This window comes from Rhea americana, unplaced genomic scaffold, assembly GCF_003343005.1.
Source record: "Rhea americana isolate MKP2758 unplaced genomic scaffold, rheAme1 scaffold_67, whole genome shotgun sequence".
NCBI lineage: Eukaryota > Metazoa > Chordata > Aves > Rheiformes > Rheidae > Rhea > Rhea americana.
Window position 1 is genome coordinate 4,176,158 of NW_028186834.1, and position 16,415 is coordinate 4,192,572.

The 16,415-nt window shown below is 38.9% G+C and overlaps 1 protein-coding gene across 1 annotated transcript in view; it reads right to left on the minus strand.

Moving 5' to 3' along the window:
• The window catches only part of CCDC93 (CCC complex scaffolding subunit CCDC93), a 50,928-nt gene extending 43,812 nt beyond the window's left edge, over positions 1-7,116 (minus strand). Inside the window, exons 1-4 of the mRNA XM_085320929.1 lie at positions 6,904-7,116; positions 5,774-5,887; positions 3,974-4,068; positions 2,022-2,133 (exon numbers count right to left, since the gene is read on the minus strand). Coding sequence (XP_085177055.1) covers positions 2,022-2,133; positions 3,974-4,068; positions 5,774-5,887; positions 6,904-7,095 — 513 coding nt within the window. The 5' untranslated portion in view covers positions 7,096-7,116. The remainder of the gene's footprint in view (positions 1-2,021; positions 2,134-3,973; positions 4,069-5,773; positions 5,888-6,903) is intronic.
• Positions 7,117-16,415: the final 9,299 nt, after the last annotated feature.

Consider the following 16,415-nt stretch of genomic DNA (forward strand, 5'->3'; position numbering starts at 1 on the left):
AAAACAAGCCAAACCTAAATGCCCTTCTAAAAAACCTGACAGCTGTATAAACTTTGCAACCTAGCAAAAGAAAGCTACTGCTGAAAGCATTTTAACAATATACATTTCACAAGGTTAAGTATTGCTATATTATTTATAGTATTCATTGTTATTACTCGTTAAATGTTAAACATACAATTTATGCTATAATAATGTAGAATAATATACAACAGTAGTTCATAAAAGAGTGAAACTTCAATTTTCTGACTTTTCATTTTGACCTATACCACTGAACTCGCAACTCACCAGATCAAGATTTCAGTTGTACCAACCAGTGTACTGTACATCCTACTCTATATTCAAACAACTAAAAACTCTATTGTATTTTATAAGCCATTAGTGCCTAGTTTTTCTACTGAACATACATGCAATAAATCTCTCGGTCTCAAGAAATGTGGATTCTACAGTATGTATACATGAATGTGATTAAAATAGGCATGTACAGAAGTACACAACTCTTTACTTCAAAGATGATGTAAATGGATAGTCCAGATGGTTTTTATACAGACTATGGGCAATGGCATGGGCATCCTTCTATGAAGCAATCTTGAACTGTTCACAGCACCCATCTCTATCCATCTGAGTCAGGCAGATGGGCTCAAACTTCACTAGAAGTTGGAGCATTTGAGAATCTGAACAGAACATATGCCAAGGTCCAAAACAGAATCCATCTTTTAGCATTAATCCACGGCACTCTTTGACAGGGATATACCACTGAGGACCCAACCTTATCTCATTAATCTTGGCTGTACACCAAGGAACCATTACAGCTAGGTTATCTGCATTTCTATCAGATATTCCTACTATATATCACTTCTCTTTTTCCAAGAACTACAGCTCTACCATAAAAAGCCCAATCTTCAAGCCTTTGGTTCAAGAATCAAATGCTCAGATCAGAAGATTGCTTCTGACTGCCATAAGACTACACCAAAAAAAAAAATCCATGCTAAGCAGCATGAGCACAGCTTAAAAATTGTATTGATAACAGTAACACAGTGCCCCAATTTTGTAGGGGAGGGCAGTTAAGGGTGGTTTTACTCAGTAGCCTCCCACTGACAGGAGACAGAAAACAGGAAGCTTTCTCTGATTCTTTAAAAAAGAAAAAGAAAAAGAAAGAAAAGAAAAGGCTTTCAGATCAAAATTGGTAAATTCTTTCACAGGGAAGGAATTCCCAATCAAGGAAATCATAGAAGACATTTAAAGAAGTTTGCTGAACTCTGTTCATCTTCCCTGCTTATCAGACATGTGTTTTCATGTGCAGATAAAACTGAAATTTGAAAAAAGGTAACAGTAAACCAACATTTAGACATATTCTAAAAGATGCCACACATGAATTTGAACACATCATCTATATTAGCTTAAAGCTTAATAATAAGGAGAATTATGAGCATGCATATGGTTAGTGTTGCTCAGCAAATATACTGACTGGATCACATGTTAGAACAATTATTTGTTTTCCCATCCATATCCTCTTTAAGTGATATGAATGAAGAATAAAAAAAAAAAAGTTTAATTAAGCCTAAAGAATCAAATTCAGTTAGCCTTAATCTTATTCATAGTCACTCAAACAAGAGGATATCTGAAACTTACAGTCTATGTTCTAGTTCACTGAGTAAGATATTTGCTGTACTTCCTAGTCTGGTAAAGTAGATTAGTAGATTCCAGAACAAGCTCAAACTTTAGCTTCCTTAAGAAGGAAAAAAAAAAAAAAGCCACAGGACACAGACTCTGACTCAGTTGCAAATGATTTAAAGAGTTTGTTTCATGTTTTTCTTAAACATGGATCAGAAAAGTCTTAAGTATTCTGTCATCTTCTCATCTATAATACTCTAAAGTAAATTTTTTTAAAAAAAAAAAAAAACAAACTTCTCTTTGATTATTCGTTCCAAAGTCAAATAAAGAGCCAAACAATAACAAAGATGTGTGTTAAATTTTGTATGCATGTTTCACGGTCTTTGTTTAAACTGATGCAAGGTTATTACCTGAACAACAGGAAATATATGAATGAAATCCAATCCCTGAATTTGATGTGGTTCCAAACGATGAGGACACTTCATTTTTGGTAATACAGACACAATTTTTTCAGTTAAGGCACTATTAAAAAAAAAAAAAAAAAAAAGCTCACATTCATCTATGCTGTATTTTTTTTTAAATAAACATCAAATTATTTTTGCAAACAAAATTTGTAGTTAGGAAGTCTCCTCTGGTAGCTGAAAAGTCATACTTGATAAGAGAAATGAAAACTTTTGACATAATTCTTATAAGGCATTTTCCATTACAGTATCATACTAATGTTCTACAGCTTGAAAGTAGGAGCATCTCTCAATATGCTTTTTTAAGTGCATCCRCTGTGATTATATTATTTATTGATTGGCAAGATCATCTGGTAATTTGTGTTTCCATGTTTATTGCAACATTTCTAACAGCTGACCCAGAAAATAAACGACATTGTCAAAATGCACTCATAACAGTATCAAGAACACACAACCTAACTTTTCCTTATCTGCAGATCACAGAAGCACTGAGACACCACTAATACAAGCATTACAAAGCCATTAAAACAGACTATAGTTGTGTGACTTTCAACAGTTCAGATTTGCCAATAAATAGTCGTTGTTTTGGGAAAGGAAGTTGAGTTTTGTCAGTTTTGAATTCAGTCAGCTGGAAAGTAGCACAAGACTTTTAGACCAACTTAACTATTTTTATTCTGCTGTTCTTAGAGATTAAAAGAAGAAAAAGAAGAAAAAGAAGAAAAATTACCAATTCCTTGGTAATTACAAAACCAACATTATCTTCATTTCTATTCTCTATTTGATTTTGTGCCTTTAACAATGCTTTATATGATTAGTTATCCATGATGATGCAAGTGACTAAATTTAATGGGAGGGAGGGAGAGAGGGAGGATGGAGAATGACTCTTATTTTTAAAAAACATCATTCTTGCTGATGTTAAATGACATTCAAGGTAACACAGTAAGATGCATTTTTAAACTAGAGTGGGAAAATAAGCCTCTTCATACAACTGCAACTTGACTGCCTGTTCTTGTTTCCTGTAATTTTTAATTATGGCTATTTCATCACAGAACTACATCAAGAAATAACACATTTGAAATGCATTCCTCTTCTCAGTATAAGTGATTTTTACAGACTTCCCTCATACAGAAATTAGCTGCCTTGTAAGTAAGTTTCATGCATAACAAATGTTATCAAACTATCACAAACTTACTAGCATGAAAAACTCCTTCTCCCCAGCTCAGGGTAGATAACTGTTTAGACCACAGTGTATGCTTTAGACTGTATCTGCCAATGCCCACTATTTCAAATTGTTACCAGAAAGGTGTGTGTGTGTGTGGGGGGGGGGGGGAAACAGGGACAGAGGTTATTTTACACAGTGAAAACTACAGTCATAGTGAACTCCAGGAACATCAGTGCTGTGTTCCACAGTTTCCAGCAGCGCAGTGTCTTTCTGTCCTTTGTTTTAGTCTCTGCATCATCACGTTGTGCCAGCACAAGCATCTGCGCAGCTGCACACAGAACTGGATCCAGGAACTGATTAATCTTAAAACTATTTTTTTTTGGTAGGTTTTAACCTGGATCGGTTCCCAAATCAGTTTGTTCTGCCGCCACATAGATGTTTTCACTGCAGAGCACGGATTTAAGAACTGAGTAGCCCAGAATGGGCTAGTACTTCCTTTTTTCGAATAAGCTTCTTTCTAGTTTTAGTGTTTGCAGAACTTCACCATGAGAAACCAAGAAACCAGTGTAATGTTTTACAAATGGATGATCTTGAAAAGCAGGAGACTTCTATTAAAGTTCCTTACTATTATCTTTACGTATTTATTCTTATGTGTGTATATACACACATATATATAYGTGTGTGTGTGTATATATATAAAAAATAATAGAAATTACACATTGTTATTTCAACAACTTACATTTTCTGACCAATGGTAGAGTTTTCCTGAAACAATAAATCAATGTCGATATCAAAGCTGCAAGTAGTGATACACCATGTCATGCCACCTACCACCTAGCAAAGAGTAAAAGAATGATTAGTTCCATTTTACAGTTGAAGAAATAAAAACAAGTATTTCTCAAAGGCATTGTTTATTTTAGAATATATACTTAATAGTTTCTCTGTCCTCAGTGTGCATACACGTATATGCATGTAGATATATCAACTTCCACATATAACATGCATGTGCAATATACTTCTTTAGGAAGGGAGAAAAAATCTAAACAGTTGATGATTATCTAAATCACTCTCTTGGCTTATATCATAGTTTTCAAATAGAGCTCTCAGATTTAAAACAAAAGTAAAAATAAAACAGGGCAGTGTAAGTGTCATAATCATTAAAATCTGACCAAACAAATCAAATGAAAGTTTTACCAAAGACAATTTTTGCCTTCATATATTTAACAACATTTTAACTTCTATTATTCTTTGCATTCTGTCATTTGTAACACCAAGTGTTTGGCACTGTACAAATGCAGTAGTGGATGGAAATCCCCAACTCTTAAAAAATCTCCACATCAGGCCCCATTCCCATAGACATTTAGGCATATTTAACCTCCTAAATCATCTCATCAACTTTATATAAATTGAGTATTTAAACACAACCTTTTAGGTATATACAACATAAACTAAGTATATGCAAAGACAATGAACACAACTGGAATAAAAAGTGTGTCAAAATGTGGAGTGACTTAACATCACACAAGTTCAGGTGTTCTATATCAGGTTTTCTAACACCAATTCTCTCTCCCACAGTCCCATCTAATAAAGTTAGTCAGTATCGCTTTTACATTAGCAGCTAACTCATTTTCAATAGCAATGCTCATTTTTGTAACAGTTGGGCATTGTCATATGAAATTATATTTCGGCAAATACAGACCTGATGCATCCTTTTGCACAAATAAATGCAGTAATACTGCATACTGAAGCAGTCTCCTTGAAACTGCTTTTTGTCTGGGTGCAGAGCCTCCTGATCACTTACAGTCTGTAATGCCACGCAATTTTAAGAAACTCAGATTGTACTGCAAAGCAGGGCTATGACCAAGGAAACAGCAGAAGACAGAAGAGTCTATTTCAAAGATTCTGTCATACTTCAGTGTTTTAAAAGCTTGGTTCAGAAATTTCTCATGCAGTCAGCACAAAAACAGGCTCTTGCAGCCTGAACTCTGCTCCCCATCAGTATCACATACTTCCTGTCTAGGACAAAGAAAGGTTAATATACAAAACATTCTAAAGATAAGAAACAGGAGCCCAAAAAATAATCTCGCTAGGCTAATTGTTGTGTTCCTTCACAGAGCCTCCTGAGAAAAATCTTTCTCTGTTTCTCATTATTTAGAACAAATATTTCTTAAAAATCACCATGCTGTCTCCAAATATTAAGTCTTAACTATTCTAATTGCAACCAAGTGAGAGAGCGGCAAACTTCCCAATACAACTGACAGATAAATTTATGCCATAATATCCAGAACAAGTACACCAACAAATAGCGTTGCATCTGATTTTTTTCTATTAAAGCAGATCTAGCTGCACAAAAATGTTTTACAATACTGAGGAAGTCCTATCTATCTGAGAGAAACTCATTTGCACAATTACTTACCTAAAAAAGCTTCATGTGCTAAAAAAATCCCTTTTTGCTACCTGAAACTGCTGAACCAACTTGGAAAAGTATTTCACATACACATACTGAAAACAGGTTTTTAAAATACCACATTAGTCTCACCTTGTCAAAAGGCGATAACCCTTTGATTCTTGCTCGAAAATACCCAGCAGCCACCAAGAGTTCCAAAATTTCTGTCAATTTGATGTTTTGTTCTTCATCTTCTCTTGTTTCAACCTAACAAATGAAAAACTTAACATTCAGTGTTTCCCCTGCATTATTCTAATATTTCCCAATGAACATTTTCCAAATTTTGTTTTAACACAGACCACATGTCAGAGGACCTCTCTTCACATCCACAACTGACTGGGTTATTAAACTAAAAAATATTAAGGAAACAGGTAACGAATTTCTAGATGGACTTATTAATATATTGTCACATCTAGTGAAGTATTTTCATTTGCTTTTGCTATTCAAATTCCCAGTCCATAGCTTGCTTTCATAGAAAAAAAAATTGTTCCTATTGCCTTAAGGCAGTTAATCTATTTGCCATTTTGCAAGCCCCTTTCAACTTCAGGGTTCACACAACAGTACACCTCAACATATCTGTAAGCTTCCTACAAAAACAGAAATAAGAATTTGTGTGGATTTCCACTCTGAGGTAATTCACTTTCAAGAAAACACAAAATAAGGCAATAACAAACAGGCTTACAAACAGTAAGCCCTTGTGGGTAGCTTCAGGGCTCCAAAGCCTGACCAGTCCCATTCCTTTCTAGAAGTGTTCTCACTGCGCAGGGTGAGAACCCACGGCTACAAGAATGTATGTGCCAGGGGCACCGAGCACCCGCGAATCTCAGACCAAGGCCCCCAGCGTGGCCGCAGAGGCGGCTAATACAGCTTCAGGCATCTCCTCCAGGCACCGCACGCCGCGGAGACCCGCCTCACCCGCCTCCCTCCCATCTTCCGAGCAGCCTCGCAGGGCTCCTCTCCCGGCCAAGCGCCCCCGGAGCCCCGCGGAGCCTCCCGCGCAGGGGAGCTCCTCACAGCGCCGCGCAGGCGGTGACCCACCGAGGCGCAGCCTGAGCGCCGCGCGGGGCCTCGCGCCGGGGGACCCGACCCGCCCCGCAGCGGGCAGCGGCCCTAGCGCAGGGCCCCGCTCCCTAAGCCCCGAGGGGCCTCCCTGAGCCGGGGAAGAGCCGCACACAGGTCGGCTCAGCCGGCAGAGCCGGGGCGAAGCGGCGCTGGTACCCTACCTCCTGGGGGGCCTGGTACTCCTGTCCCCGGGGCACGGCCATCCCCGCCGTCTGCGGCAGCCGGCGCCCCGCAGCTGATCCTCTCACGTCCGCGCCGCAACGCCCAGGCCAAGGGGTGTTCCCAGCCGGCGGCTGCCGGGTTCCCCCACCCCTGCTGTGGTTCGCCCGCAGCTTCCTTGCGTGCAAGCGCATCCGGGCCGTGCCATTCGCGGCCAAAGGGGTGCAGCGGGAAGGATGGGCGGGGGCTCCCCGGCGGCTCATGTGACTGCTTGGAGCGCAACGGCCAGAGCGCCGCCCCGCCCCCCGCCCGGGCAGCGCCCGCTCCTGCCCCGCCCCCCGCCCCTCCCGCGGCCCCAACGGCCGCGCGGCGGCTTCCCTCAGGGATGGGCCAGCCGTGCCGGCGCGCTGTGGCGCTCGGCGCTTCCTCCTCTGCTTTGCTATTATTTTGGGGGGGAAGGGGAACTGAGGCCTGTGGCTAGCATGAGGGACAGTTACTCAGCACTCTGTGACCTGAGAGATGTCTTACTTGCTTCTAACACCCTGCTAGGCAGTATTATTCATTGTTAGTAACTTCACTGGTGTTCAGTAAAATAATAGTGGAGGATTTAAGGGTGTTTCTTCTGGCCTGAACCCAGGTCTCATGCTCAGGGACCTTGGTACCAGTGATTTCAGTGCGACATCCCGCTCCTCTGTGAGCACCGTAGCAACGCAGCTGGCTCCTCTGGGAGCCCCTGTTAAAGCTCTGCTCTGGCAGGAGGGCCAGTACGGGTTTGGCTGTTGTGGCACGATCTCTTCGTGACAGGCCTTTCCTTACATGTTTACAAACACGTGGAAGTCCTTGTGCTAGGGTTAGTGTGAGTTTGAAGGGTCAGGGGCTGGAAAGCTGCTCGTAAATGCCAGCATGTCAGCCTGGCGAGTCCACCCTTGGATCTCGTGAATAAAATTATATGATGCACCAGGATTTACAGGGTAATAGCTGTAAACTCAGCCACAGCTTCAAGATCTAGTAGTTTTTCTCATTGACTAAAGCTACAGATATAAATACCTGACAGTGATTTCGTTTAAAATTTAGCCCAGATATCCAGTTTCTAGGCTGTTTATCATATGTAGAGCATTATCAAAAATCAATTCTGTATTAGTCTGCAAGTAAAGACCTCTCAAGTGAAAGAACAAGAAAAGCCAGGCAAGAGTGTCTTTTCCGTCCATCGGAGGGCAGCAGTGCATACGCAAGCCAGTCCGTACTGACTACTGCTGTGACACAGTGATCAAAACAATAATAATAAAAGCAAAAATATGCCAGACTGGCTCAGTCTGAGTACTGGTATAACCACAGGCCATGTCTTAATTAGAGTTGCAGAAAACTGTTATGCAGCCCCAGAGGCTAACATGCTCACCAGAGCAATACGTGCTTTCTGCTTTTTGTCTGGCATGCTTTCTACTCACAGAAAACTGTAAGGCTCCAATTTGTCAGAGAAGGGAAGACTGGAAAAAAAAGAACAGTTGAAATGGAAGGATATTAGGAATTGATAGTGTCCTTTGGAGTGGCCAGCAGAGGATGTAATGTAACTACTGTAAAGAAGCATCAGCCTGGAAACAGGATTCCTGAGCTGTGATATTGCCATAGGATTCCTTTTCAGAAAAACACATAGGAATAAGTAAATAAATAAGTTCAGGGCATTATAAACTAAAGGCTAGGAACTGCGTATCAGGTGGGAAGAGATCAAACTTACCCTGGAAAACTTACTGTTTCATTGACTTCTTCAAGTACAGTAAAGGAAAGAAGGGAGACAGGACTAATTAAGTCCTGTGGAGTTTATAGCCCATACAGCTGGCATCCAAAATCACAAAACTAGCTTAAAATTATATACTTAAAGAAATGTATTAGGTTCTTCTAGTTTGCTTTTTTGTCTGTATGATCATGAAAACTGGGAACATTTTTCTGTTTTACATTGGAGACTGGAATTTTTATTCACGTGATACATGGCTAGGAAATGAAAAGGCATGAAAATACAAAAATATTTCTCTATTGTCATTACAACTCATCTTTGATTTCTTGAACCTCAATAAAATACCTAACAAAGGCTTTGCTTCCCAATACCTAATTGTGATGCAAATTCACCCAATTATTCAGTCAGAGCCGTTGTCCCCTATGACATTCAGATAATCAAGCTTCTAAATACCAATTAGGTTTAAAAAAAGTCCCAAGAGGGGTACAGCCTAAAAAAGAAAAGCCTTTTTTTTCTCTCAAATCTTTAGATTTTGTAAATTTCTAGCAGATTTAGCAGTAGTCATGGTTTTCTCCTTCCCTGCTCTATTTTGATCTGTGAAGATAAGTCAAATTCTAGGCTTTGGTGCAGCTGCTTTGAACAATCCTGTCTTGATTTTTCCATTTCATTAATCTTGAGCCCATGAAGCTGAACTAAAGAGCTTCCTCCCTGTTTATWATCATACACTTTATTTCATTGTTCAGCCTGGACTTCTGACATCAGATTTGGTTACCACTGAATGTAGCAATCAAGTTTCACTGCATCTTGTAGCTTTTTCTTACAACACTAAGAACTAAAAGATGAGATGAGGCTATAATAGCAACAGCAAGGGCTCCATTCTTTGCTGGCCTGGCACAGTTCATTAGATAGACTTAAGTAATTTTTCAATGATCTTTATGCTGTGGAGGGCTAAGAGGCAGACTTATTCCCATAAATTCTGGAATAAAATAAAGATGAAATAATTAAAACTCCCTGCATACTAGTCCTTTTTTTGGTGATAGAAGGCRCCCTTCTTTTAAGTGTAGTATAAAATCATGAACAGATTTGAGAGTGAATGGAAAGGTTCCCAGTGATTTCATTGGACTGTAAATTAAGCAATGCAACATCTGTATCTGAAGCTCTTTTTTTCATCATTTTTAATAGACATATTTTTCCTCTTAAGCCTGYTTACATCTTAAGCATTGCACTATGGAAATCAGTGTGTCCCTCTAATTCTGGAATTCTGCTATTGACTTCAATAATGTCATAACTGCATCTTCTGAGTTTTATTCCTAATTTGAAGAGAAGCTGGAGCCAACCATAGGAGACTGAACCCAAGCCTCCTGAAGTCAATATCAMTTTTTGCATTATTTTCTGTGTCTTGGGCCTTGGGTGAGCTCTTATTTTCATTGTTTTGTTGCCTGGCAGAGATCACTTCTATTCTGATCCCTAATGAAATGATTACTGCCATGGAGGCAGGTATCTAGATTTCCAGGATTAGCAGGACTGCCAAGCACAGCAGCAGTATCTTCCTGTGCACACATTTACTCTTCTTTATTGTCATTTTGAATTGTAACTCTTGAGAAGTGTCCTTTCTTTTTGGTTGTCTCCAGGCTCCTTATAACTATTCAGGCCTCCTTCAGTTCATTTATCTAAGGTGTCACTTYGGTGCAAGAAGTCGGAGGTTCATATCCTGGATAAGCCTCCACTGAACAGAAGGCAACGGGCACAAACTGAAAAACAGGAAATTCCACTTGGACACAGGAAGACACTCTTTCACTCTGGGGGTGGTTGAACACTGGAATAGGTTGCCCACAAAGGTTGTGGAGTCTCCATCCTTGAAAAGAGATTCATTCGAAACCTGATGGGACACAGYCCTGGGCAACCTCCTCTAGCTGACTCTACCTGAGCAGGGGGGTTGGACCAGGTGATCTCCAGAAGTCCTGTCAACCTCAATGATTCTGTGATTCAGCTATTGCTTAAGATGTCTAGCCGAAATCCTTTCCAGTCTCTTCTCCGAATGATTCCTATTCCTAGCATTTAATAGCTTAACACATATAGGGAGACAGGAAAAATAAATGTTTCTTTAAAATTGATTGTGTTATTTTTAATATTATTTTTTAGGATTGGTAACATGAGACTTCTTAGCTCACTTATAAAGCTAAGATGGGAATAATGGATGAGAAAATGAAAAGCTTCTGTTCATTGTCACCTACTTAATGATAGTATATAGCAAGGGCCAGGCAATGGTTCCTTTTTTAAGCAGATGGAACAGTAAAGGCTTTATGGCCTGTGGAATTTGTAGGGGACAAGACAGCCCAATGGTAAAATAGCTGATGTTCTAGTAAGAAAATAAACTATTAATTCATGGTTTGCATAGGCTAAAGTTGACAAAGCTGGTGGCTGATCTTCTCTACAGTTTCATCTGTGAAAATAAAGCAGTCTGGCTGGAGAAGACAGCAGTATTGTGACCAAGTATTTCATTAAGACCGAAGTTTTTATCTGACTTCTCTTCCGTGATGTCACAATTTTAGCCATATTGCTCAAAGTTTCTGGTCAGAATATTCAAGCGAGTAGTGATTTTGGGCACTTTGATTTTTGAGAAACTTTATGAGTGGCTTGATTTTCAGAGTGTACCTAGTGTGCCTGCTTTGAAAATCAGGCCACTACCAATGAGTCTTGTGAAACATCCTCCTGAAGAGCAAGAATAATTTGTGTTGGTTGTCGGTAAGTGGTGCAATTGAGAGAAAAATAATTAGATTCTTCCTCTCCGGCCCTCACAATCTGTTTCTTGAAGTGTTTGTTAGGTTATTATCTATGTTAATGACTCATAATAAGCATTAGCTCAATCAGTCTTCACAGCTCTTACTGGATCATTTTTGTCTGTGAAATGGCAGCTGCTAAGAATTGCATGGAGTTAATGATGGAGATTCATAATTAAAGCTGGAAAATATACAGGCAGTCCAGATAGATACTCTGAAACTTATCTCCTGGATCTGCTTCATCTCTGTCCTCCTACCCTCTGGAGTTCTGTCTTGTGCAGCTGATGGCCTAGGGCCTTTTCTCCATAGTGGAAAAGCTGGGTAGCATGGAGGCGGCTCTCATTCTGCATACGTACACATCACAAAATCCAGGCAAGGGCAGGCTCATTACACACTAACACAGAATAATTATCCATAGTGAAGTTTGTTCAATACTGTTACCCGTCTCTTCTAGAAGTCTCAGGGCGTCTGTAACTGTTGCAGTCAGGAGGAATTCATCTATGGGAGAATGAGGCAGGTATTTTATGACTCATATAATCCATGGAACAGCTAATTAAATCTGAGTCATAGAACCTTTACCTGAAAAGCTACAAAGAAAATGAGAACAATTGTACTGTAAGTGCGTCACACAGCCCTCCTCTATTTGGGCCAGGATATTAAATTTCAGATCGCAGCTATGTCTGTGATGCTAGCACTGTGAAGAAATGTTTGGTTGCGTTTTTATATTTAGACTGACCAAATCTGATCTGGAATTGTTGGAAAACAAAAAGAACAAGAACTTAAAAATACATTTAAAAACATAAAACTTTTTCCAAATAGAATCATGCTTTAAGATTTATTTGCTGTTCAAAGAACAATAGAATCTAAGTTGCTGGATCACTGATTGTCTTGGAACAAATCCTTACAAAGGGGAAGAGAAATGTATGTTTTAACCTTTGCTGTTCAGGCAAGATATATAGATTTAGACTTTATCTTCTGCATGCCATAATAGTATGGTACATCCTTCACTTAAAACAGTTACAAGAACGAACAGTTAAGTACTTCTGAAACAGTAGTAGATTTGTCACAGATACACCTCACTCGCAAGAGAAGTCTGGGCTTTCCCTTTTTCTAGGGAAAAAGAAGAGTCTAAGGTGGAAGAATTTCATTGGCTTTTCTTTTTAATGTTGGTTCAGTTTTTTGTGAAAGGGAATTGAAAAGGCAGAGAATTAGCAAGAGGAATGAGAGAAAACACCAGTGAGGTAGAGGTGCAAAAGGCTAAAGAAAGGTACAGACACATGGCAAGCACTTCAAATGTAACCCTGAAAAAGCTAAGCAAAAAGGAAGTAGAAAGGCATGTAAAGTTCTGAACAAAGACATTCCCAACTTCTTTTCTGATTCCTGTTTTACTCAAGTAAATAGGGCCTTAACTTCTCTGTGAATTATAAGAATTGCTTCGCTTTGTTGACTTCTGAAAGAAACAACTTACAGGCTTTATTTGATGAAAAAATGGATCAAAAATGTTAACATTTTACTCCTATTTTCTTCTGATACTAAGGTCTAATTATGGCACTAAAACCAGACCTCCAAGATATCCAGAACCTTGTGAAGCAGCTCTCTATGCAGAATAAATTAGTTGTGTAGAGTCTAGATAGACACCAAGTTTAATTTGTTTAATTTACACATGCATCTTCATCCTGAAATGAAATAGTTCCATAGAACAATGTCTTTTAGGAATTTTAGCCTGATAAGCAACTTAATCCTAAATGAAAAGTGAACTTTGCTACTGCTCACTCTACTCCCTCCATCTTGAAACGATCTCTAAGTGGATTCTGGCATAATCCAAAAGTGACATTAGAACAATGCATCTTTTTAAGAGTCAAAATTTGCTCACACTRAGGCAAACACTTTGGAAATTGGTGAAAGAGCACCATCTGGTGACATCAGCCWCAACACTATATCTGCTGCCATCACAAAATGTTCATGTTTGGGTGAAGCCAGTATTTTGGAAAGCCTATTTCAATGTGTTTTAATGGGTGATTCAATTATGCATAAGAATTACAAGAGTGAACTTGCTAAAAAAAAAAAAAAAAGTGGGAGGGGGGAACTGAGCTGATGGTGACCCTACCTCTACTGTCCTTTAAATCACTGAGAAGTTCTCATAATTTGAATCAAACATTCTCTTGAGTTGTTCTGAGCCATTTTTTARGAGGCTATGGAGCAGATTTTATGGGCCCCATGAAATGCAGTCCCAAGTTTTATTGCCCTGGACATTTCAAGGATTTTGTGTGTGTGATCCAAGTATTTTCATGCAGTGCTGAAGAAGCTTGGCTTAGCTGTCTTTTCAAAGATTCTCATTTTCTACTGAAGCAATTATTAAGAAAAATGAATTACCTTTTGCCATTCTATCTATTCAGAGACAGGGAAAAAGAATGGATCCTAACCTGACAATTATTTTCAAATCATAGCTAATTTCAACACAGATTAAACCTGAATATGCTAACAAATAAAATATATGTTTTTTTTTCCGAAAAAATTCCTTTTCATTATGATGATCACACCCATTTCATTAAAGTTCAAGACCAAATTAATGTGAATTTAGTTAGGAATCAATAAAAGTATTTAGTAGTCATATCAGACTCAGAAAATATTTTCTGGAAATTCAGTTTATGTAAACAACTGGTTTTCTAAGGTTTGTGCAGACTAACTTGCTCACTTTGAAAGCTGAGCAAAGCTCTTAAACCTCAGGGAGCCTTGCTGCAAATTAGGTAAAGATCAAGACTATGCAAACCATGGAAGTTCTTTTTCCAAAGTGTTAAGCAGGACTCTCAAGTATGTAATTCCTAAAAAACATGGTCACATAATTACCAAGTCATTTTTTAATTACTCACATAATCCTAGTCCACATAATGTTTGTCTAATCTTGCATTTAATAAGATATTAAGCCACTACCTCTGGAAAGTGTAAAAGTAATCATCAGAATGTCACCTGGCATAAAACTCTGCAATGTGTCTGAGTAAGTCTGCACAAAGCACATRGTGATTATCCTGAAAGAGAAGTGATACACCCTGCTTCCTCCCACCATCACGCATCAGTAGAGTGATAAATCTCCAGCCTAGGATGACATCTAAAAATGTTAACTTTGTTTCTATGTTGATCACACTGTAGCAAAGACACACAGCTGGTAAACTTACTGTATTTTTCAGTGAGGAATATTGAAAAAGGATGCAGTAGTTGGTGAGTTGGAGAAAGTCATGCATACTAAGTAGTAAATTATAAATCAGGCCTATCAATGCTCAAATGATAAGGGAGGGAAAAAGATGCACCTCCAAAAGCCTTAGCTTCCAACTGGCACATAAGTCCTAAGACTTCTTAGAGGGCAAAATTCAGAACAAGAACATGAAAGATCTGGTTTCTGAGAAACGGTTCTTTGGAAACACAAGACTACAAGAGATCAGAAGAGAGCTTGGAAGGGAAGCATGAGTCTGCAAGTCTAACATCCCTTTTGCAGGCTACCTGCAAATGCATTTCAGGTCTCCAGTACATCTAGTCCACACATTCCATGTCCCAAAGCACGCATTATAACAGATTTAAGATCTATAGAAAACAGCCCGAACTATTACATGCTGCAGATGAAAAGCAAGAAAGACTCAGAAGACCCAGTTCTAGCTCAGCTGTTAAAACTCAACCTAGTAGGATTCAGTTCATTAAAGGTTCATAAAATTCATCTGTCTATAGCTTGGAAGAAGGTGTCTCGTGCAGAGAGAATAAGCAGCCTACATTCATTTGTGATAGCCTTCTGACCTTCTAATAGCAAGACCAGGTGCATATTATGGCCAGAAAGGTATGTGTTGTTTACATCTGTGAGTGAACTTCAGTTAAGTGTCATRTTTTTAGGACTGGACAACTGCATTTCAATCTTTCCAAGGATCTAGTGTCACGTGCTGGAAGGGAACAATTCAACAGATTTAAAAGTTTTCCAGACAAAGTTATTTCTTTTTTTTTTGTGTGCCTCAGAGTAATACTATTGCTATTATCCTGTGCATCTAATGTCAGTCAGATGGCCATTCGATTTGGAAGCAGCCATGGATTCATCCTCTGTTTTTATAATTGTATTCTGTTTAGCCCCAGTTATACAGGTAGTAGCAGCGGTCAGTGCTACCTGCTATTTTTCCTTCAGCAGTTCTATCAGAGAGGAGTCAACTGATTTGAATTTGGATCTCTTTGAAGCTGTTCTGTTACTGATTAAAGAAGGAAGAGTTATTTAAAAAAGAAACCTGACATTTCTTGGGCTTGGAATCTTCAGTATTACTAGACAATGAACATTAAAAATTCAGTCTCTATAAATAACATAATTGACTCAAATCAGGTGATTTAATATATCAAAATCACACATCGATATGAAAGCTTTTATATCTCCTTTTTGGCTTTTGAACCCTCAGGGACTTTCTTTTCAGCAACCACAAAATGAAGAAAACCTTTTTTTGTTTGTTTCTTAATTAAAACAGAGACTTTCACCTAATCTCTTGGTTCCAGAAGCTGGGCTTTAAACAAACATCAAATATTGCAAGGCCCATAATAAAAACAGGGAGAATTGGCAATTCCTTATTACACAGCCTCACGGCCTTTAAGCAGGGCCACTTAGGACAAAGATTTACCCCTAAAATTGTTAGCATTTTTCTTATCAGTCAACTCATAAGCAGCAGACTTTGACTGACTCTAGTGACTGTGTTGGATTTTTTTATAGTTCAGAGCTAATGAGATCTTTTTGTTGTAGAATTCTCCTAGCAATTTTTCAGCTGTCTCTAGCAGTTCATATTGTGAGTTTGGAAGGCTCGAGGTAATATATTTGGAACTATACTGCATATCCCCAAAGCATGGCCTCTTATCAGTGACTATTCCTTCTAGAAATTGAAGACGGAACAGGATTCCTTGTAACTTCCATGACTTTTGCAATTAGGAAGAAGAATTTCCTACCGATACACAAACATTTGGGCCGTGCTGACAGCTGTCCAATCTAGTTTGG